This window comes from Anser anser (genome assembly GCF_964211835.1).
Source record: "Anser anser genome assembly, chromosome: 1".
Classification (NCBI taxonomy): domain Eukaryota; kingdom Metazoa; phylum Chordata; class Aves; order Anseriformes; family Anatidae; genus Anser; species Anser anser.
Genome location: NC_139720.1, coordinates 126,018,849 through 126,043,542, shown reverse-complemented (window position 1 = coordinate 126,043,542; position 24,694 = coordinate 126,018,849). Strand labels below are relative to the sequence as shown.

General features: G+C 38.2%; 1 protein-coding gene across 5 annotated transcripts in view; it reads left to right on the top strand.

Annotated features, from left to right (window-relative positions):
• Positions 1 to 24,694, top strand: part of POLA1 (DNA polymerase alpha 1, catalytic subunit) — a 221,499-nt gene that overhangs the window by 44,216 nt on the left and 152,589 nt on the right. For all 5 annotated transcript variants that reach the window (XM_083836819.1, XM_083836820.1, XM_083836822.1 and 2 more), the window contains exons 19-26: positions 843 to 959; positions 1,815 to 1,990; positions 2,440 to 2,569; positions 2,911 to 3,030; positions 4,166 to 4,262; positions 4,767 to 4,891; positions 6,655 to 6,804; positions 7,035 to 7,157. In XM_083836819.1, coding sequence (XP_083692945.1) covers positions 843 to 959; positions 1,815 to 1,990; positions 2,440 to 2,569; positions 2,911 to 3,030; positions 4,166 to 4,262; positions 4,767 to 4,891; positions 6,655 to 6,804; positions 7,035 to 7,157 — 1,038 coding nt within the window. The remainder of the gene's footprint in view (positions 1 to 842; positions 960 to 1,814; positions 1,991 to 2,439; positions 2,570 to 2,910; positions 3,031 to 4,165; positions 4,263 to 4,766; positions 4,892 to 6,654; positions 6,805 to 7,034; positions 7,158 to 24,694) is intronic.

Here is a 24,694-nt window from a genome sequence, read left to right as displayed (position 1 = left end):
CCAGTGTTTTTAAATTTCGGATGCCAGTAGTGGGGATGTGAGAGCTCTGATCCTAGGAACAGCAGAGCTGTGTTAGTGTGATTTAATTTGCACCTGGAGTAATTAGTGCCATTGAAGTAAACGATAGTATAGGCAGAGGACCACTCTATTACAGCTGTAGAGCTTCTGATGATTTTAAGGAGCTTCTTCTGTAGAACCATATTGTACCACACAGGTGGATCTGAAATGGTGAACCTGCAGTTCCTGGTGCCTGACTGGTCCGTATAGGCTCTTGTTCATCAGGGTAGCATTTGGCTTTCAGCTGAGGCTACAAGCCAGTGTCATCGATGTCCTTAGCACTGTTAAAACTTGAAAAATACTGCTGGAGTACTCTGCTATGTAAACATTGAGTGACAGGTCTTCCTGTCTGGGTTTAACAGCAGTGCCTAACCATAGTGTTAAAGGAAATAAAGTTACATGATTTTGATGTCAATATGGAGACTTTCATGGATGGAGAGGAAAGGAATTGCTCGTAGCTAACCTTACATGCTGTATAAAGAACGTAATCTTTTTCTAGAAGGCTTTTAAATCTTAACCTCCGTTACAGAAGCATAAAGCTGAATTGTGTGTGTTATGAGCCAGTTACAGAGCTGTTTTTGCTCTTCTGCTGAACAGCATTGTTAGTGTTGAGACTAATGAGTACTGTTGATGAACATTCTCATAGAAAGTGCTTTCCAAGAGGGAGATAATGCCATCAATTAGATGAAAAAATCACAAAGGGCAAAGGAATACCGACTGTGTGAAAGTAAGTCTTTCAATTTGCATTTGTTGTAACCTTTTTTTGTTATTTTTTCTGCTGCAAGGGTCATAATATTTATGGATTTGATCTGGAAGTGCTGCTTCAAAGAATTAATGCGTGCAAAGTCCCTCACTGGTCCAAGATAGGTCGACTGAGGAGGTCCAATATGCCAAAGCTTGGGGTAATAAGATTGCTCAAGTCTTTTAAGACCCTTTATGTTGCATATGATTAAAATTGAATTAATTTTGTTGAGGAATTGTAAATGTGACACTGATGTATTTTGACTGTTGGTCATGCTAGATTTCATGTGTCCCGGATCAGAAATGATGAGTGTTTATATGACTTTTATTACAGTAATAAGCTAAACTGATTTTCAAGTTAGGCTAATTTAGTTTACAGATTTCAAGTAGATGATGGTAATGACAGATTAATTGCAATAGTCTTTACTGTAACTGTCTTTGTCTGCTATAACTGTAAAATGAGAAAACGTAATTTGGATTGATTGGTGAATCATCCCATGGAGAACGGTTAGGTTAATAATTCTGTAGTTCTTAGCATGTATTTGTTCAGAGGACAATGTGTGAGGCTTGGCATATTGAAGTGCAGAGCCTGACTGTGCTTGTCTATTCCTGTCCTTCATAGAGGCTGAGCTGAATATTTTTTTTTGTGGTTCTTTGACTTTTTGGTTCTGCTGTTACTATAAAAAAACATCCTTGAACCAAAACGAACAAAAAATCTATATCCACCTTCTCATAGGGACTCTTGTAATTATTAAAAGGAAAACAAAATAATACAACTTTCACAACGGTTTAAGAATTAAGGATCTAACTAGTAATGAGAATGAAGTATCTACTTCTTAACTTCTACATGCACTGAAGTACACCATGAATTCATTTAGGGGTGTGATTATAAAGGCTTAGTATTTCAGTGGTAGATGGCTTGACCAAATCCTGTACGCATGTATTTTGGGTATATGTTCTTTGTTAAAAATTTGTATGTTTCATTTTTTTTCCACTACTTGTCTGGTATGGCAAAGGGTCGAGGAGGGTTTGGTGAAAGGAATGCTGCCTGTGGCCGGATGATCTGTGATGTAGAAATTTCAGCTAAAGAATTAATTCGTTGCAAGAGTTACCATTTGTCTGAACTGGTCCATCAGATTCTGAAAACGGAGAAGGTAACAATCCTACCAGAGGAAATTCTAAATATGTACAGGTATGTTGCTGACTTGTGTTTTTAATCCTTTCCTGGAAAGTATAGGTACCATTTTGTTTCCTGTTATTTGACTTTGTGCTTGCTTATTTCATTGGTCATGGGAACACTCACTCAACATACTGGTGTTGGAAAAATAAAATATCATCTTAACAGTATTTTATAATGTTAATTATTCATAATGACAAGCTGCTGGCGTGTGATGGCTTATAATGTGTGATGCAAATTGATTTGTGAAAGCATTGGTTTAGATACGCTAATAGGGTGTGCAAACTTTTTTTATATAATTTTTTTGTTTTTAATTAAAAGCTGACAAATAAAATTGCTGTTGAATTGAACACTAATGTCCTAAAAGTACTACGTGAGTTGTGTACCATTTACAGGCCTTATCTACTGCAAATTACGAAGGAGCCTGGATTTACTTTAATAGGCCATTCCGCTTCTTTTTCCAGTGATTCTCCTCACTTAATATTCATGCTGGAAAACACCTGGACAGACGCCAAGTTCATTCTCCAGATCATGTGTGAGCTGAATGTTCTGCCACTAGCCCTGCAGATCACAAATATCTCAGGGAATGTTATGGTACATTTTTATAACTTTCTTCCCACCTCTGTTCTCCCACAAATACAGTTCTGTGTTTTCTTTGTTTGACTGCTAGTTTAAATTTACCATCCCTAACTCAGAATATATGATACTGTACATTTTTTGCTGTGGTGAGTGTGAGAGTTTGATCTAGTTAAGTAATAATGTAAAATTTCCATAAGGATATCACATTTGAGTTTTGTCCATGTTAATAATACAACATAATAGTAATGCTAGGTGAATTTACAGTAGATGAAAGACGTTCTTAGTCTATTTTTGCATGTCATCGTTTGGTTTCAGTGCTTTGCTATAACATTCTTTTTTTCTTCCCTACTCTATAGTCAAGGACAATGATGGGAGGACGATCTGAGCGTAACGAGTTCTTGTTGCTTCATGCATTTTATGAAAAAGACTACATAGTGCCAGATAAACAAGTTTTCAAAAAGCCTATACATAAATTGGTGAGTCCAGTTTTTCTCTTTTTGAGAACTTTTATTAAAAAGAAAAAAAAATCTGTTGCGTATTACTGTTCTGTGAGAACATATAAAGTACAAACATAGCCTGTTTTAGATATAACTTAACTTACAGCTTATGGTTAATGCAAAAAAATGCTTTTGCTGAGTTGACAATGGAGAAATGTTTGTTTTAAAGGGATGTTGTATCACCTTTCTCATTGTATTGTGGATCTATGGAAACTCAGTTGCTCTTTTAGTTTTAATCTGAAATAAGCCAAGCACTTGGCTTTGTAAGGAAATACTACAGAAGAAGATAGGCTATGTTGCTTAATAGATGTACACTTGTTCTACAATTAAGAAAATCCATTTTATTGATGAACTGTATTTCAAGTATGATCTGTAAAGTAGGTGACTTGAGAATATAGGTAAAAGATCCAAGGATGTTTAAGAAAAATCCTCTGGATAATGCCATTGTAAATATGTTTACAGAAATATTTGTGATTGCTAGTAAACAAATTTAAATTTCAGAATGCATTTCTTTCACTATTTTTTGCTTTTTAGTTTTATTTTTAAATAAGTTCAACAGCAAATTTCAAAGCAATAAATTTTGTTGATTGTATTACTGCATCAAAGCAGTGCTTGAATTTTAAATGATTTGGAATAGCATTGAACACCTGGAACCAAAATTCTTACTGTAATTAAATAGCAAAATACTTTTTAGGTCAATAATAGGTTTGTTTAATTGAAGCCTACCTATTGTACTTCCAAAAACTACACTTTGATTTTAAGTGTACAATAATACCTCTTTGTGGGTCATAAGTTGATTATTTTTTTTCTTGGTGTTGACTCTTACAGTCATTCAGAAAATACATAGCAGGTGGTATGTTGAATGATGACAATTCCTTAAGTCTTTGTAATCTCCTGTGGTCAGTTTGTTCCCTTAGGAGTTGGCTTGTATGCTCTCTTTAGATGTAGAGAGCTTTAATAAGGATCATGATGAAAATAGTATGTTTTGCGTGTGATCTAGAGGAACTGTTTGCAGTGGCTCCCAATTTTCATATTTGATTTGCCAAAATTAACTCCTCCAAAAGTATAGGAATGTTGGAGACTAGATAATGACTTTTTAAAATGCCAAATATAGGTGGATGAAGATGAAGATTTTGAAGATCAGAATAAATCAAAGATAGGGAAAAAGAAAGCAGCATATGCTGGGGGCTTAGTCTTGGATCCCAAAGTCGGTAAGATGTGGCAATTTCCTTTCTTCTGTGAAGTTAGATACAGGTAGGTTATATCAATGCAATGGGCAATCTGTGTGTCTTGGGGGAGTTCGGTGTGGGTTCGTCGTTTCCTTTTTGATACAATAAAATTCCCAACATGTAATTAGTAAGTCTGGGGAAGCTTTTTTTCTTAGCTTTTTGTAAGGAAACTAAGCTCTTGAGAGGGATTAGGACAGTGTATCCATATAATCTTCTAATGGACACGTAAGTTTTCTTTCAGTTTCTCCTCTACGTGGGGAAAACTGTACAAGTGTCCTATAGTAACACAGAAGCTATCTGTTCAACTCTGATGAGTTAATAGGGTTGGATCGTTCCACTTCTGACAGCTGTCTGCAATGGGTAGCAGTACATCTCAACAGCTATTCTAAGGGATTTAATGTATTATGTCACTTAAATGTTAATTGTGGAGTTGAAGTCCTTAGTGAGACTTAGTAATCGTGCCTTTTGTTTTAAACTCTGTTTTAGGTTTTTATGACAAGTTTATTTTGCTTCTCGACTTCAACAGTTTGTACCCATCAATTATTCAGGAGTTTAACATCTGCTTTACCACAGTGCAGCGAGTGTCGTCAGAAGCACAAAAAAGGGCAGAGGTTTGTGCTGTAACTTGTGACTGTCTTAAGTTCAGTGTGTTTTCTGTGGATTAGCTTTTTAAGAAATTGTTCTTTTTCACTCTGGCTTTTTTTTTTACTTTTTTTTCCTCCTCACTCTTAGAAAAAGTGATTCTTGTTTAAAGGTGCATCATTGGTAAGTTCTGGTTTGGGGTTTTGTGAGTAGTATATCTGTCATCTTCCTTTCAGTAATACCGTCTTAGAATCTTTCTAAAACTATCTTTTCTGGTTTGGTACCTCATGAAACAAGATTTTTAGTCAGGTTCCATTGGTCCTTTTCAGTCCCACGTCCTCCTAGCAATTTCTGAGACCCTTGGCCAATTTTTTTTAAAGTTAAGTCGCCGTAGAATTCATGCAAACGTACCTGAATGGAGGAGACGCAAGTCTCATGCTTGGAGAAGGAGTGCAGTAAAACTCAGCCTTTGTTAGATATCAGGGGAACTCTGTGTGTGTCTTGGGGGTGTGTCAGGGAGTGCTCCTGAGATTGTCAGCTGCAGGATCAGCTTTGCTAAAATCACACTGTTTAATAAAGCATTGAAGCATATTAAAGGCAACAGAAAAACCGCCTGAAGGTGTTGTTCCACATACTGTTTCCTTCGCAGCTGTGTTGGCCATGGCCTGTCCGTGGCTGCTTGTTCTCCTTCCCTCGGCTGTGCTGGCGCAGTTGGTGGTGGAGCTGTGCTGTAAGCTGAAGCAGTGAGCTGGTCAGGGCTAAAGGTTAAACTTGAGGCTTTTATTTTTAACTGGGATCAGCTCGCTAGTTGGAATTAGCGTGTTGTCCATAAGTAGTTACGAGACATAGTTATCTTATAACAAATAAAATGTCAGTACCACAGCAGAAACAAGGAGAGAAGTATGTGGAGCTCTTTCATTAAGTTTTGCCAAACTTCCTGTGGATTTATCCTTCTTTATTAAGTGTGCTTCAAAACGGCTCTTTTTGATTTCTATCATGGCATGATATTTAATCAAACTTTACTGTCGTTTCTTGTTACCTTTCTTTCTAGGCTGCTATACTAGACTACCAACCTCATAGTCTCTCTGTTACTCTGTGTATTTCTGTCTCTTCCATTATACCTGAAACATATTTTCATTTTTTTTATGACCAATCGCTTCTTCAGTTACATTAAAAGGAAGAATGTGTGCTTTCTGTCAGGTTGTTGCTTTGCTGTACTGGAGTTGCTTAGGGTAGGGTTTTCAGTCTGTTGTTACTGTCTATTTCTCTTCTGTCAATTACCTTATTCAAAGGATCAGTTCTACAGATCGTATGCTCCATTTTACAATTCAGAATACCAAAAATACTTATAAGAGAATTAAAAAAAAGGTTGTATTATTTCAGCAGGGAAAGGATTGCTTGTGTGTGCTTTTATTTATGTTTTTCTACTTATCTCTTTCACACACATGTGTATATTTTTATATTTATATGTATGTATTTATACATATACTAAAATAAATAAAAATCTCCCTGCTACTGGTCCATGTCTCTGCTGGGTTTCTTCCAGGCAGAAACCAGCTTGGTTCCTGTCCCACAGCAGGGACCAAGTAGTACAGTTAAATACCACAAAAAAAACCCCTCTCACTCCTGTTGTTCTAAGCTGCACTTCAAGTGCTCTTGCAGGAGTAGATAGAAGCTGTTTTGTTTTTGTGTGTGTGTGTCCATTCCTCCTCCCCAAGCTTTTCACTTTAAACATTAAAACCTGACTCTCAAGAAGAAGAAAAAATGATAAGCAGCAGTGATCATTTGACAGGTTGAAGAAGAGGAAGAAATTCCAGAGCTTCCGGACCCATCTCTCGAAATGGGAATTCTGCCGAAGGAAATCAGGAAACTGGTGGAGAGAAGGCGCCAAGTTAAGCAGTTAATGAAACAGCCAGACTTAAATCCTGACCTTTATTTACAGGTGTGTTTTATAGAACTCCTTTGATTTTTTTCCTCCCACTCCCCTTAAGTGCACTGATCAGCCTTGCAGAATAGGGATGATTAGTAGTGAGCAGTGATTGTAATGTGCTTTACTTGGAGCCCATCGTTGCTGCAGACTATATAAAAAGCTGTGAATGTAATTGTGAAGATTGAGTTCTGTTCTCTGTTGCCTATGGTTGTATCATTATTGCTGGTTATGTTTCTTTTCAGTATGATATCAGACAGAAAGCTTTGAAACTCACTGCTAACAGCATGTATGGCTGCCTGGGATTTTCCTACAGCAGATTCTTTGCCAAGCCTTTGGCTGCTTTGGTGACCCATAAAGGGAGAGAGGTAAGTCATTAAACACGTTGTGAACACGTGTGCATAAAAGTGAATTTGAGCTACCTAGTTCTCATTGAATTAGAGAGTGGTCTTTACTTGTTTTCAAACCTGATTTTGGTTCCGTAACTGTAGTGTTTATCTTTCTTGTACTGCAGAAGAAAAAAAGAATCCAGTGTCTGGAAAAGAATCAGATAAATGTCTCAAAAACTGTGACAAGCTGAAGCTCTAGCTTTAGCTAGAGGCGTATTTTGAATTAAACTTCTTTAGTTTCAACGGACTGGATTATTGTGACAAAAAAAATCAGGTCTGCTTTCACGTTTTCCATGAATTTCTAGTTCTGCTTGATGACTCGGTCTTTGATTCAGTGCTACATGTCAGCTTGGATGAGCCTGTCTTTGGCCAATCTGTCATGTGCCCTGATATGTTGAGTTTCCTGAAAATGTGAATTTAGTGACAGGACTAACTAGTCCCTTGGTGCCAGTGGATTATGTATTAGGGCCTTATTTTCAAAAACTGGTTGTTCCTTAGAGTGAAGCTTTGCATTAGCCTCAAGAGGCCAGATTTTATTAAGAGACTCTTAACTTTATAGGCAAAACTACTCTTCCCATTGATTAAGATGGCAGCTGAATGCAGACCACATCAGTTGGGGGGAAAAAAAAAATCACTTCAGATCCAAAGCATACCACTCATATACTATGTCTTAAACTACAGTTTTTTCATGGTGCTGCTTGTGAGTTCTTTATAAAAGAGAATACCAAGCCGTAATCTGCAACAGTCTAGGGAATGAATGTGACAGAGTGTTTGGTCAACGTTTTTAGTTTCCTCCAGGAGGGAGGTAAATGAGTTGATGTCGGTGTTCAGAGGCATGTACGCCTTGTGACTTGAGGGTACAGCTCTCCTTGCTGGAAGTCCATTTACAACTTCCAGCTCATGTGCATACGAGTGTTTTGTTTCTGATAACACATCTTTATTTTTCAAAGACGTCCCATCTGAGCAGTTTTCTAGAGGCAATCCCACATCTGCTGTCCTCCCAGGATTTATGTAATCAGTATGCTTAACCTTATACACATGTTTAACTAGGAAATAATTTCCAGCTTTGATAACTGTAAATAAGTTACGCATTGTGTGAATTCTGATGTTGACATTTCCTTTAAGGAAATAGTGGTGTGTATGCTTTTTTTTTAAGATTCTCATGTATTTGTCTACCAAGTTGGCATGAAAAGCAGCTGAATGTCACGTAGTTTATATTTTATAGCAGTGTTACAAGTCATGAATTTTACTTTTTTTTTAATGATCTCCATTAGTCACGTTAAGCACCTGTCACAAACTAGGCATTGTATAGATACCAGAGCTTTTGGCTTCTGTGTTAAAAGGAAGAATACTTTGTAGTTGCACATACAGTTTATTCTCAGTTGTCTGTGACTTACCAGTTATGAGGTGATAGCGCATCCAATTCTGGTGTTCCTACATTATAGAACTGCAGAAACACAGAATGGTTTGGGTTGACAGGGACCTTAAGGTCCGCCTGGTTCCAACCCCCTGCCATGGGCAGGGACACATCCCACTAGACTGGGCCCAAAGCCCCATCCAACCTAAGTGTTCCAAAGTAATGGTGAAATGGGTTACTGTGTGGTGGGGAAATCTTGGAATAGTTGGTAGGGAATGCTTTGAGATGCTTTTTTTCACATACTTGATGTTTGGTTAAGAAGGATTTCATACCTCTAAAATTCTGGTGGTGCTAGACATGAGCTTGCTTTCTGCTTTCTTTACACACGTTTGCACGTATGGTTCTGTATTGCTCTGAGTTTGAGGAAGAACTTGATGCTTTGTTGCGCTGTTTCCTGAAAATGTGTTGTCTCCAGGGCAGTTCTAAAAGTACCTCTGTGATAGGAGGCTGCTGGGAGCACAGCGCAGAGGTGCTGTGGAGGTTGGCAGGAGCCAGGCTTCAACCGACAGCACTACTGCTGGAATCAATGGAGCATTAATGTTGTGGTAGGTCTCTTCTGGTACAGCACCTCCTGTAGGGCTAAAGTTTTTAGTTTAAAGTTCTTTTTTAGTGTTCTTTGAGGTAGGTTAGTACTCGTTATTCTGGATACTGTGGAGATAACAAACTTTTGAAAACTTCAGAATTTTCAGAATGATCTGTAGTTTTGTGCTTCTGTGTAAGTATGATAGATTCTGATGAAATACATTGTATATGCTCTGTTATGGAAACTTGCATTTTTATGTAGGTAGTCAGTAAACAGATACAGCTTTATAAGTTCCTTATTTCTTGAGAAGTACTTTCTGCCATTAAAGATGACACAAGATGACCCCTTAGCGTTCTGGTTTATTTTTATAAGTTGGAATATTTAATCTAGAAAAATGTTACTCTATAACTTTATTTTAGTTTTTCCATTCACAGGTTTCCTCTTACCAGTAAATGCTAATATAGAATAGGTGAATGTTAAGTATCAGGAGATTTGGCTCTTCTATATGACAAGGTAAATTAAAAAATAACTTGGAGAAAAAATGTTAATGTTGTAAACTTCAATGGCCTTTTATGATGATCAGTGATCAGTAATCAGTAGCTCTTTTTTATTTTTTGGTGAGGATCTGGTAAACTCAGGTGGGTTTGCAGATGTCTCTAATGTATATGTCTAAGTGGGAAAAGTACTGTACAGGATGAAAAGTGAAATGAATATTTTTTATAAAATTACAGTTCAATTGTAAGTCGTAACAGAATAATGTAAAGCAGAGAATGTACATTTCAAATTGAAGCTCTTGAAGCTCACCATAGCATTAAGTTTTAGCATAGGTGATAGAGAATAAGCATTGACTTTTATGAACTGCTGTGTTCTAATTGCGTGACTGAAGACCCCTTAGCTATAGGAAGACCAGGTACTGCAGGTGTATAGCGCTGAGTATTTTGTATTGCCTCTCGTGGATGGTAACTTTGTTTTATGGTTTGGCTGTGCCAATGCATCAAAGGTAGTGGAACTACCATGGAGTTCCTTATGATGACTAAAACTTCTTGTGATTATATGTTGCTATTTTAAGAACTTCTTTTAAGCTGTGTTAGTGTATGACGTGTTCACATTAATGTAATAGCTGAATTATTAAATACAACATAGAAAAAGTGCCATTTATAAAGCCAGATCACAGTGCTAGGAGAGTGTAATCTGTAAACCTTCGACAAAATTTCCCCGAAGAGCTCAGTTCTCATCAGTCAACCTTAGTGAGATATGTGACAGTGCTGGAACTTTATTTACCTTATAACAAGCAGCAGAAACATAGAAGAGTCTTACAACTCTGGTCATACATAAGCTGGATCCTTGAGAGCAATTAGTGTGTGTCATTCTATTGAACGAGGTATGTTTTATCTTGGTAGTGTAGTAATGGAAGAGATTTTTCACTAGATGGCGATAGAGACCTTGAGATCATTAATCAATTAAGGTTTTCATTTTTGTCACAAAGTGTTTTAAACATTGACTATATGATTTTTTTTTCAGACGGGTCTTCCTTGTTTGTTTGTTTATTTGATTGTGGGTAATCTCCAGCAGGGAAGGTGGGGCATATCAGTATGAAATTTCTCTGAATTTAATGTATTGTATATCAAAGGTAGACAGGTCAATTATCAGTATCTTTTGGAAGAAAAAAATGAGCAAAAATTTAGGATGGGTGAGTTAAAACCATAACTAGGATCCGTTTCACCTTTTTGGAAGAAATGAATGTTTTCCTATTTTGATTGTTAGAAACGTCTCAGTTCTTGTTCTTACAACAAACTTAAAGATAAAAATTTCTTTCTGCATTTGCAATCCAAATGTTACGTTATTGACCTAGAGAGATTAGAAGGATTCATTAGAAGGATTCTGGACTCCCCCCTCCCCCTTCCCTGTTACTAAGCATTTGCCTGGGCATTGCTCTTGTTGTAACGACAGCAGTTGCTTGCATGGAAAAGTAATAGGAAAATATTTAATATATTTTTAGATGTCCTTTAATGTAATTTAACAACTGGAAACAAGATGAGTCGGTGTTGTACAGCCAGGCAGCTCTGCACTAGCAGGCAGTGTAAGGTCATGCCTTTCTAGCCTTTTTAAAGGACAAGTCTTTTGATGAAGTGTCAGTTGTCTGATTTCCCAAACTCAGGATGCCCTCTACTGCAGGATTTTCTTACAGGACAGCAAAGTTGTTGAGACAGTTTTATCTGTAGACAAGGTGGTTGCTAATGGTTATCATTCAAACTGTGGCCTTTTCTAGGTGCTTTCATTTTTCTACATTGTTTTTCATTGTTACGCATTTTTGCCCGTGTCGCCACTAAACTTGCTTTTGAAAGGAAAATCACACATTTGCTGTTTTCAGCCGTGCTAACAGGTAGATCTGCTGTTACAGTATGCAAAATAGAAGGGGGAGAAAGGCAATTGGGTTAATTCCAACTTTCTCATTGAGATCCTTAGATACATTCTCAATTAATAATTAGTTTAAGGCCCTGGCAGTCAAAAGGAATGAATAAAAGCATGTTATTGCAGCAGTCTGGGAAAAGAAAGGATGAGGGAGGAGAAAGACAAAGTGGAGAAAGATGAGCTCATTTAAAGTAAAATAAAAAAATAAATTAAGGAAGGGTAGGTAAGCAGGCTAATGGCTGTCTGTTGTAATTGTACTCTGTAAAAAAATAAAAAAAAAAAAGGCATCTTTCTGTGCATTTTTTTTCCAAGTCTTGTTCATCTGGGTAGATTGATCATTATGTACTTTCTCTTAATAGCTTATAAAGCCTTCGTTAAGGAGGCTGCATTAATTGTCGTGTGAATGGGACAATTGTCAGATACCTGGTTTCTTCCATATAGTAGTATGGGAGAAACGGGAATGTTAGATGAGGGAAAGGAGCCTCCTAAATTCTCATCTAAGCATGCCATCTATATTTAAACAAGGAATACATTATCAGCGTTACATTTTTGGAAGACTTGGAACTTGGTAACAAAAGTCTAGGCAAAGAGTTTCTTAATTGCTTTTAAATATAGAAATGACAAACTGAAATCTTCCGAGAAGTAGTGCTAAGTTGTTGCAGTGTCCCTAAATGGAAGCTGTTGGTGTCAAACCAGTGCTCACTATTGTTAAATTTATCATTATATATGCAATTGTGAGCCAGTAGAAAAGCTGTGTACATTATTCTGCATGCTAATATCCAAAGCAAGTTAGAACAGACATTTCGAGGGAGAGGCTGCTTACAATCTGAAAATGCAAACTGAGTGCCAAGTGGTAGAAAAATTGTGGAACATCTTAACGTTTGTTGAAATTGAATATTATTATTGTAAGTCAAGTGCATGAGATGACATCTGGTCCTATGAAGACTTCTGTATCTCCAAAGAGAGGAAATGAAACATTTCAATTAAAAACCATGGCCAGAATATTCAGTGTGAGAAGGAAATTAGCCTGAAGGAGAATATTTTATTTTGGGTGGTGGTGTTCTTTAAGGAGCAAAAAGGTTTTATGCAATGGATGTTCACTTAGAAATGTGTAGGAAGATTGATCAGATGCGAGAGGTACAGCAAGTCAGAGGGATGCAGAGGCTTTCTTTTTCATGACTGCTTATTTTACGACTGTGCTGTCACCGAAGGTGTGGTGCCTCTCACTTCCTGACTACTGATTTCGATGGATGGGTTCTAGCAATTGCATGGCCACATGGTGAGTTGGATCAGCCTGGTGGTCTGACTTGAAAACTAACTCTAGGGGAAAACCAAATTGATTTTTGTTGGATCAATGACTCAGTGACTCACTGCATGCTCTTAGAGCTGATAGAAAGGAGGAGGTCAGAAATTGGGGGCAGACCCAGTATGAGATACAAGGGGTCAAGCATCACCAGCCTTTTTCCAGCTCACACCTGACTGTGAAACTGTAGGATTAGTGTTAATAGGATGAACACTTGGCGTTTTTATTTGTTTGTGTTTTTCTTCCTCCTGTACTTTTATTTCTTCTTATGGTTCCCTATCTTGTATTTTGTTCTCATGTTGCCAAAGGTACAGCTTTTGCTTGAATCTTATCTTAACGTGGCTGCCTAGGTAACAACAAGATATTCCTCACTCAAAATCGTGGTAAAACTGAGAGCCAGGGTACGAGGAGACTTTAAGGAGCAAGGTCTCTGGCATATCTTCCAGAGTATCTAAAATGTAACAGTACGTGCCCTTGTAGAAGCCATGTGTGTTGGGTGAGAGCTGGTCCCTCAGGATTAGGAGAGGTGGAAATGTCTGTCCACATCCAGTGGCAACAGGAAAGACTCAGGTGTGCCATAAAATGGTGGGCATACCTGAATCCAGAGAGTTTGCCACACTTAGGCTTTAGAATAACCGAAGAAATAATTTCATCCTGCCTAGAATACTGTAGGAATTATGAGATTCAAAAAGGCAGATCCTTTTGTGGTTCTCTTCTCTGAGTACAGGCATAGAGATGCCTCGTAGAAGAGGGATGTAGGAGCACAGGAGCTCCACCCTGAAAATGAGAGCTTTTGCAACAACACAACACCATTCGTAAACTGATTAAGTTCCATTTTCAAATAAGTTCGTTCTCTAATACCCACTATTAAGGTTGGAATAATACCAGTGCTAACTGCTGTTTAATGTTTTTCTCTAGCCTGCGTATTTGTTAGCACCACAAGTCTTTGCAGTATGTTGTTTTCTTAGTACATTGGTAGCTTGCCATAAAATATTTGGGTTTTTGAGACTTAACAGAAGTTATGCTTCAGGATATTATTGCCTCACTCGTTTATCTTAAGTTGGACTTTGGCCTATTCTAGAAACCATGGTTTTGGATAACTAGATGCTAATAAAATGTTCAGAATATGAGAGACTTCAAATTAAGGGAGAAAATCCATTTTCCTTTTCAAGCACTCCCGTACTCCTAAGAGTATAGAAAAATGATCTAACTGAAGTGTCTGTTTCCCACAAGACTTAAATATTCATACTGTTCTCAAAAATGTGACAACCTTGATCTCATAACCAACATTCACGTGTATTTCCTGGGAACGTTGCCCACTGTGCAAAAGCTCTCTGTTGTGAAACACACTTTATTAGAAGGTTAGTTTTGCTGCATAGATTGTCATGTGGTCTCTTGCATGTATGTCCTTTCGCTGGGCCTATGCCAGGATTTACTGGCTTAATTTAGAAGATGTACATGGGCAGCTTATGCTATTCTCAGCATTGAAATATACTTATGGGACAAATGAGGTGGTTTGTTCAAGACCTCTGTTTATCAGTGGAAGGTAGACCATCTCGTATACTGTACCAACAGCAGTATTGTTAGAATACAGGAGGTTCTTGTAGGTGTCATCAAGAATTCTGCTTGGAACAAAGGGTTCTTGAAAGCTAGACGTAGTTCAACAAGGTGAAACGGGTTACTTGATGTGGATTTTTTAATGTAGGTAGGCAAGGTTTGATGCAAGGAAACCTGTAAGTCAGACCTGTGGACTAAACTAATGTTTTCAGACTTCCTCTGCAGAAGAGAGAAGGCAGTGTCAAAGCTGGATGAAATAAATCCCCTCCAAATTTTAGAGTTTGATAAATGGTTGAAATGCGTGTGAAAGCCTAACCTACGCTTGCTCTCTCAATTTATTTTCATTCCAGGGGCTTTACATAATAGAAGGCAGGAGGTGTTGCTGGTGTAGTGTTGTCTTCAGCTTCAGGCTATGCCCTTTATCAGACTTACTGGGTAAGGTTTCAGGGAGTAGGGTTAGATTATATATGTTGATATCTGGTCTACAATTTGATACTTGTGTGCATTTGCTGATTTGAGCCACTAGAAAGAGTTGCTTCATAAAATCCTATTTTAACACCCGGTTTAGCAAAATTAAAAACAAACAAAAAGAACACCTCCCTTTATCTTTCTCATGTCTAGTCTTTTATTTGTGTTTTCATAGTTCTAACTGATGGTCTTGGGGGGGGGGGAGATTAGTTTTTTAGGTTGTCATTTGAACCTTACTGCAGGTATTATTTCTCAGCAGTCATATCTAGCTGAGCTTGTGCTAGCCTTGGTGATTACGTGAGACTGGAGAAACACTTAAAATTTGGGTAATAAAGTTGGGAAGCCCTGTGTTTGTGGTTTTTTTTTTTTTAAGAGGGAAATAAAAACCACCAAAGCTTCTGAGTCCTACTGAGATAGGAATAGATAGTTGTAGCCAAACAGTTGCTTCGCTGATTCATCTCAGATTGATTAAGCCTTGTTAAGTTAATGCTTTCTCTCCAATTGCTTGCCTTGTTCATGGAATAGACCAAAAATTGGTGGGTTTAGACAATGGAAGTTATCAGGAGAGCAGGATTGTGTGCTGAGCTGCTTTCCTGAAGTTCAAGGTCACATTTCCTGGAAGACCTGCGTAAGAAAGGTTTGTGATTGTGATATAGAAGACCTCCAGGTACAAACAGCTTTTTGTTCAAGGAAAGCGAACCTGCAGAACAGTTGCCCAGAAAAAGGGCAATTACGCTGAAGTAATCATTGTTTCCATAGGCAGCTTTCCCCCTTCATTCAGTTTGGTGTTCTGAATTGTTTTCTTTGTGTCTTCATTCTGTTAGGCAGTGCCACAGCTGATATGCTAAGAGTTAATTTCCTGTTTTCTCTGATTGACTTTAGTGCAATGAATGTTGTCTGGTATTAGTTCATTGTTCTTCCTTGGTGCTTTTTATGTTACTGGGATATCCATCTATCAAAGGCTTTCTTGTATTTTAATTTGGAATTAACGCATGGAAGACTGACACAAAACCACAAGGAAATCTCAGCTCAGTTTTCAAGTGTTTTGCAGGCTTCCCATTAGTTTTGTTCTGATTGGAATTTCCCTTGTTGAACCTAGGACTTCCTTGACTTTGATTTTTTTTGAACTCCCTGGCTACGAGGCAATGACAGCTGATGTTTTGGTTTTCATGCAACGACTTCAATTTCTTCCCCTCCCTCTCCCTGTCTCCCTCGGAACTCAGCATAATTAGCATCTTTTAACTTAGGCAAATATCATTTTTGTATTTGCACAGAAATCTATCGGTTTCTTTAAATCATAATAGCTCACTTGTCTTGATGTTTTAATATGTATTATACCTTTTTTTTTTTGCTTCAATGCATAACTTTATATTTTTCAACTTACAGTTAAAAGTAGTCATCCTAGAGGAAAAGAAAAATCAATGAGAAGCCTGTACTTAGACTGAGAACCCCTGCAGAAAGCTTTGATTAGAGAAAAGCTTTAGATCTGACTCTTACACACAATTGTCCATCAGGTGGCCAGTCATTTTGGCATGTACCACTATATACCACAGATGCTAGAGATGGAAAAAGGTCTATTACATCATGTAGTTCATCTTCCAAAATATGTATGTAGTTAATTCAGCAGTGAGACAACTCTGTATTCTTTTGTCGAAGACTGTTGTCCTTCAAGAGACCAACTCCAATTTTAATTTTGCCACGGCTTTTGATCTGATTGCTTTTAATCACTAATTTTTAATAGATGTGAAGGCTGACGATGAGCCTGCCTTCAGTAGGAATGAGTTAATTGACAGGTGTCCTGAAGTTCCATGTTCTTGGCAGTGGTCCAGGATGACAGAGCAATAATGATTTAGAAACTGTCATTCCTTCCTTGTTAAAGGATTGAAGGAAATCTGCAAAGTTATTAACTACTACTCACCTCTAACAGATTGTGAGAAGATCATTATGGCATCTAATTAGTTGAGATTACCTCCTTTATGCTGAATGTTTTATTTATTTATTAAATTCCTTTGCGTACTGTCTTCTCTTTTCCCTTTAATGTTCTAGATGGTTATTCTGGGGGTTTGAGTTACGGGATCATGTTCCTGTGTGGTGTAATTAGTACAGCTATTTAAATGTTATCTGGAACCCATTTACTGTATCTCTCAGTTGCTGTTTAGTTCAGTGGGAATGCTTTTATGTAAATCATGGAACGATGCTTCTGACTTTTAACAAGATTGGGCTGACTTTAGGGGCTGAAATGCTTCATCTAGGAATAAAAATGCCTTGCTGAACCTAGGATGGAAGAGTATAAAAACTGCCACTTGCCAAAAGTGTATTATGCTGACATGTATATACATACAAATTGAATTAGTTCTGGTACTCCTAGAGTGGGAAAACTCTCACAGATCCTAAAAAAAAAAAAAAAAAAAAAGGGGGAAAGCTCTCACACAAGAAATTTTCCTCCCAACTTGCATTCTCTTTGTTAAATTGTGACAATGTTCCTTGAGACCTTACTCTTTTTGGAGTAGGCTACGATTTCTACATCTCTCTGACTCTTCAGCTGGACTTGGAATATTTGGAACTGATCACTTGGTGGGGAGGGGGCAGATTCTTTCCTTTTACTTCCTTCTCTGTCATTCCTTAATGAATGTGATTCTTTTTATGGTTAGGGGTTACTTGCACTTCTATGGTGACCTAATGGCTTTCATAATGATTCTGGTTGCTTTTAGGCTTCTCTGGAAGATTCTGTCCTAATCTTGTTGGATTTTACAAGCAAATGCATTTTTTTCTCCCATTCAAATAAAAACAACCCTTTCTTTCCCCTACCCTAGTACAGACCTTCTGCTATCTGTTACTTTGGTGGTGGATCTTGAACTTTTTCTTCAAATAATTGAAAAATAAATAATTGAGGGTCTCTCATCTTTCATATATAAGCAAGTAGTCTAGTGTTTTGTTTTTTTTTTTTTTTTTCCAGTAAGATGGGCTTCTGACATGCTGACCGAGGGAAGATTAATAAATTGTGGCTTGTGTTTGTCTCTCAGTTTTCAGCCTGGAGTGTGAGCTTGTGTCACTTTGCTCTGTCATAAATACTGTGTTAAATTACAGCAATTTTTTTTTAAGAAACTGTTTGATTTTTTGCCAGGGATTCCTGAGCCATCTAGTAATAGTTTCAGGGATCCTATTCCTTCTCTGAAAATCAGTGCCAATTTTGGGCTGTGCAGCTGTCCCAGTTTCCTTTTCATTAATTTTCACTGTAGGAATCAATGTTTGTTGTTGTCCAGTGTTTATTATATTAGCTTATTAAATGTCAGCTATTTCCTTCCCCAAAGGGATTTTGCTTTAATTTTTTTTCCCCTGTAATGGGAAAAAAAAAAAAAGTAATATATCTGTCAGAGGAGATCTGGATATGGTAAAGCAGTATGAAGTGGCATTTATCTGACTGCTCCAGAAAGGATCCTTCTGTTATTCCATACAGTACTGCATAGTTTTAAGCTCAGCTGGCCTGCATAATAGGGGAGAGCCTCTCTGCTAAGCCAAGCAACTTCTTTTGCTGCAAAGAGCATGTGAAGCATGCGTGGTAGTAGATTATCACAATTATCAAGTATCAGTACCGACATAGTATTTGTCCCTGGCCTTTTCCACCTGAACCTAAGGAAAGCCTGTTTTGTGACTGTCAGTCTGCTCCTCTCTCTGAGAAGAATTGGGGTTAACAGTTTATTAATAGTTTGTGTTGTGCATAGACCATCACAGATCTGCTCTGGGTTCTTGTTAAGCTTTTTATCTTCTTTTCAATTTTATATGATGTAATACTACTTTTTCCACTAAGTTCTTCTGATGTAGTGTTGGAAGTAGGCATCTTTCATGGGGTCTGGGTTTTGATGAAGTTTTTTTAAACAAAAAGTTGTTTTTTTTTTTTGTGCTTAACCAATTAACCCAGTCTTTACAGAACATGGAGATTTTTTTCTCTTTAACTGTGAATATTTGTGTACTGGCCAATAGCTGTTTTAGGACTTCAGATATCCACCATAAAGAAACCAGTGACTCGCACTTGTTCTGCCCTTTGAGGTTTTGAGTGTTACAGTGAATAAAGGAGGAGATGGGAGTCTGGGAAAACCTAAACCTGTATGTGTACCCATAGTGGGAGAGAATTCCTTTACATGTTTTGCTTCTAACTACAGTTTAAACATAATGGACACGAGTGCTTAAATGTTAATTCAGCTCTACTGTAAAGTGTTTGGACAACAGTAACATAACCTGCAAATAGATTTTTTGAGACAGCAAGTAATTGATTTCTGTTTTATTATTTTAGTTCTGTTTTCCTGTTTCTTCCCAGCTGAGTACTATTATCGTCCTTTTTGGTGTGTGGTTACGTGGGGGTGGAAGGAAGGGGCCAGTGGGGTTGTCAATGGGTAGTACACAGATCAGCTGTCCAAAAATCCTAGCAACTTCTCTGATAAGTGCAAGGCCTTGAGGTTAAAACTTAGGGGAGAAACATGAAAATGACTTGTACCCCAGCATTTAGTTCAGTCAGCGTGTTCAGTGTGTAAGGACAAAATAAAATGATCTTGAGAAGATAGCTGTGGGTTTTCACCTGAAAACACTGAGTGCTCAGAATTGGTAAAGAGAAATTACTGCATTACACAGGACACATGAGGGCAAGCCCAACTCTGTGAGCCCAAAAGTGGGCAAGAAGTCAAAGAAGCTTGGATAATAATTAGTTCTTTTCCTGCAGGTATATATAAAAGAGTACCTAAATTTTAGGCTCCTCTTAACTCAGACTTGAGAGTTGATGAATGTATTTGAACAAATTCTTCTTTACTGAAAAGCAAGCTTCTCATAAGGGAAAGGACTTCTGCTACCTTCCTGTGATGCACCTCGTACTGGACTTTCTGTGAAAGACGCATGGATGGTCTACATCTGAAACCTAGTAGGATAAGAATCACAGCTTGAGTAGGTTTGATTTTTATTTTTTTTAATCCTACAGAAGAGAGCAGCTGGCTAAGATCTGTGGAAGTCAAGCTTCCAGCTCTGCTCCTTTTTTGCTGATGCCTTGTGTTGAACTCTTCCTGGAGGATGAAATGTCTCTTGGCACATTTGTTGCCATCTGCTGTTTGTCTCTGTTGATAAGGCTTAGTTAGCAGTTTTCCTAGGAAAGTGCATAACATAGCTTCAAAAGGCGCTACGTTTACCTGTTGCTGTGGGAATAGGCAGCCCCTGTTCTAAATGTTTAACTTTTCCAGCTGGTACATACCGCTACTGTTTCAGATGACTAATGTGAAAAATGATAATTGAAACTAAGTCTGTTACATAGTAAGCTTTAATTAGTTAAACTGCTTCATACTCGTTTACTGTTGGTGCTAATGCTCTTGAAATTAATTGGTACTAAAGGGGGTTCAAAGTTGATATGCAGTCATTACTGTTATAATGTGTCAGATTACTATGTAACTTGACTTATTAGGTGATTTCCTTCTCGATTATTGCTGCAAGTTAACAATGCTGGAGTAATTATCTTGCAAACAATAGTTTTGCTCACAAGACAGATGCAGCCTGAGTCTTCCTGTGGAGTTCAAGTGCCTGCTGTATCCTAGCTAATAAGCAAGGGAAGGCGTTCTACCTATGTCACGCAGCAGCAGATGGGGAAGATTTTTAGAAACTGGGGTAGCACACTTTCAGCCCTTCTATTATGCTAATAAAGTTTTTGTGTGAGAGCGATAGCAGTGTCAATAGCCATAATCTATCAATGACATCAACTTCTGGCATGTGCAAGCGATCAAAGCAAACACAGAATGCCCTTGTGTGCATAGCTGGACAGTATAAACCAGTTGCTACTAGAGTGAAGGTCATCTCTCACTTTCCGAGAACAGATTAAATATCTAGCGTACACATTCATTAAACTTTTTTTGAACAGAAGTTATGATTTGGCTAAAATGGGGAATTTTGAGTCATGGCAGTTTATGGACTCCACAGGAATTTAACCCCCAAATAATTACGCTGTTGTATGTCAGTGGTGTACTATAGTGCAGCTTATATTGGACTACAAGCATGTGATAGAAGAAATAATAAATTTACTGAATTAATATGATCTAGTTGATACAAAGCATTATTAATTTAAGCAATACGTGCCTAATACCTAAATTTCTATTAAAGATGGTAGGGCTCATATCAGAAATCAGTTAGAAGTGATGACGACTCTTTTTTTCCGGAGTTGAAAAAGGGAAAATTTCAATTAGAAAACTGTGGAAGTATGTGGCAGCGTGACTGAGAATTGCCAAAGCACACCCCTTGCTGGCCACTCTCCAGAATGCCCTCAGGAGGACGTTCAGGTGCTGAATCTCCAGATTTCTAAGTGTCTTGATCTGCGTTCTGATACTATTTTAAGTCCTTCTTTACAGCCAGCATGCAAATCTTTATTTAGGACCATCTTTCAGGAACTGCAAACAGCAAATCAGGTATTTATTTCATGCCAGTAAATTCCTGTTTCCAGGAATTAAGAAGTCTAGCTGCTAGATCTCCGTAATTTTCTTTCTCTCACTTATGTTCTTAGAGACTAAGATGAACAGATTCAGAAGTGTACTTTGTGGATGGACATGTTTCATGTGTGAATTTTGAAGATGTCACTCTCTTTGAAGTGAAAAGAGTGATTACGCAGTAGACTGCTTAGTATGTTTTATTAGAAGCATCTGTGGAATTTTACAATAGATAGCTCTTTGCAGCTCTAGCAATCTTGCACTTCTTGAATAGTATCAGCTTACAAGTTAGAATCTGGAGTATGCAGCTACATTGTGAAAATGGTAAAAACTGCTATGCATGCAGTGGGTCAGCTTAATGGGAACAGTTCTGAAGATAGGATTTTATGTTGGGTATTTTAAGCTATTAAACTTACTGCTTAGGGACTTTTTTCTTCCAGTCTTCAATATTTACAGTTATGACATTTAGTTCGCTTCTGAAAGTTACTGTAGTTGCCCAGAATAAAAAAGACGAAGAGTGCAAAAAAAAACTATTCTCATGACTTTCTTATAACCATTATTCTTCAGGTGAGGAGTTACAAATGGAGGGCTACAGGATACTGGCGCTTAATTCACACGCAGCCTGTAAAGAGAGAAAGAGAGAGGGGGACTTAGGTGCCTGTTTCAGTTCTTTAACACCTACTTTTCAGTAAGGAATGAAAAATAAGAATGCTTTGTTAAATCATTACACTGTAGATGTGATTCTTCTGATGGTATCTATCAAACACCTCTATCTGATAACAGAGGATTCCTCAGCAGTGGATTGATTTTGATATTTCAACCTTGAAACCAAGTTTGCGTGTTCAAGTCTACTAAAATTGTTGGTGTCATGTGTCTAATAACCTATCTGCCTGAATGATGATAAAGCCTCCTACTTAGTCTGTCTACCTCAAGGGAATAATGTAGGAGCCATCCTGACAGTACTGCTCTGAGCCAACAAAATACATTTTTTTTCCCCAGGAGTTCCCTTTGAAACATAAATTATTTTTAAGGCAGCAGTGGTAGGGGCCCTGAAACCTTTAGGGAACATACGTTTAGGATGTCTGAGTATATGCAGTTTATGGGTACAACGAGGAACAAGTATGTATCTCAGATTGGCCATTGAGGCTTGTGAAGATTGGAGAAAAATAAAAACAATGACAAAGAAAACACAAAACACTCCTTGCTGAATTTAAATGGAGCCATATAGGATTATATGATGTGTTTTTAGGGGGCAGGGGTAGATGAGTCAGTCCTGGATTTCTTAATAGACCTTTTTGCCACGCGGTACATTGCACACTGCTTCAGTTTTGCTCTGCTAAGTGTTGAAGCACTCGTGTTGTAGGGATTTTCTGCTGTGGCAAAGACCATCATGCAGTAAGATGAGCTAAGAAGCAAAATTCTGTGTGTGTCTGATGACCCCAATGTGTGTGGTTCAGTTTGCCATCTGTTATTCACCTCTTCCTCCTCTGTCCCACAAATCCTCTTATGTGATCAGTGTCTTGTGTGTGTTGGTGCAGATTCGATGTCACTGCAGTTGGCGTTATAAATGAGCCACGCTGGGCTCTTAAACTTCATGAGAATGAAGCTGTGGAGAGATGCAACTCTATGCAGCTGTTGGGTGGATTTCCCACCATTTGAGTTAAATCAAGATCATACATCTTGCTTCTAAAAGTTACATTGTTACACAGGAGGCTCCCTCTGAGCACCAGGCAGCACTTCCGCGCTGTGCAGGTGATGGAGTGCTGGCACAGGCTGCCCAGAGGCTGTGGGGTCTCTGGGGAAAAAAACAAAAAAAAAACAAACAAACAAAAAAAAAAACATGGAGAAAAGTTGGTTGCTGAGAGGAAGTTGAGAAGCCAGCATTTGTTGCTGAGACAGTACTGGGGAAGGAGGGAGAGAGGGGGAGAAGGAGAGGTCATGTTAGTCTTAGTGGTGCAACAGACAAATCGCTTAGACCTTTTTATTTGGAGGAAGTCCCCTGCTTGGGGACAGGGAGGCTCAAGCAGAGGTATCTTTGTGAAGAGGGGTGAATTGCAAGGAGAGGACCCTGTGAGGCTGGTGGCTGACAGCAGTGCCATCACTAGGGGCTGTGCTGTCCCACTGCAGTGAGCACAGCGCTCGCTCTGTCGTGTAGCAGGATGTGTCTTCTGGGGGTAGTGGTTGGCCACAGATTTTTCCTCATGTGCAGCAAAGCATTATACTGCCAGTGGCTGAACCCCCAAGGAGAGTTCCCAGGAGTTTGTTACAAACTTACCCTTTTTCAGACTCTGTTAAATCCTGAGACAGTGGGTGACTTGAAGAAGGTGTGCTCTTTGGGTCTTCGTTCTTGTCTGTAGTTCAAGGTGATGTTCATATCCTTACAAAACTCAGACTCTTCTGGGGGTGTGGTAAGTATCCCTTTTGCTAATGTATTCATAAATGGGAATCACATCTTTTTATTCAATGTTATTTAGATTCACCGTTCTGGGTGATTGTTTAAAAAATACTTCCTATGAGCATTGGCTTATTATATTCCTTGCATAGAAGAATGTCGAGGTTTTGGTATCTCTTTAGCATGTGTTTCTGAACTGATAGGTAGACTTTAGGCCTAGTTTGTGACTTGCATAGGTTTTGGTACAGGATCAAGGTGTGATGGTATATTTCTTGATGTAAAATAGCTTTTATAACTGTTGGACTCGTGCAACTTTAATTTGCAAAGTTGTGGAACAAAAAATATTTCAAATTGATTTGTGTGTGCGTCACTAGCTTTTGTGGACAATATCTTTGTATATCAAAAACTCCTAGCGTAGTATCTAGTAGGAAACCACCCTGTAAAAGACATGATCTTCAGTGTATGAATGAAGTTATGACTTCAGTCAAAACTCATCTTTTGTTGGACTGTGTTGCCACTTACAAAAAACTGTACAGTTTCAAATTAAGTACTGATAATGTAAGATAAAACAACATGCCAGTTGGATTCAGTTTCACTGAAGACAACTCATTTCCTTTAAAACTGTCTTCATGTACAAGTTGACTTTATTCATTTAAAAATACAAATAATCCCCTCTTGCATCAAAACTGTATGATAGATGTGACTGAGAACAAATGCTTGTCAACTTGAAGTTTCTTGTGCCTTTCCTGCACCTCTAGCTACCTGTGCTGGCAATCTTTTGAAAAACACTAGGGCCCACGCGCCTTGAAATTTTGCTACAAGTGGCTCATTGGAGATGGCAATGTATGCAGTCAGTTCTGTCTGTCTTGCCCAAGAGAGCCTGTCTGTCCTTAGCATGCTCACTCTGACCACACTGTCTTCTCCACGATGGGCCTGATCACACAGACATGGAGAGACAGGCCATGCGGAGCCCGCACGCGATCAGGCTGTAATCC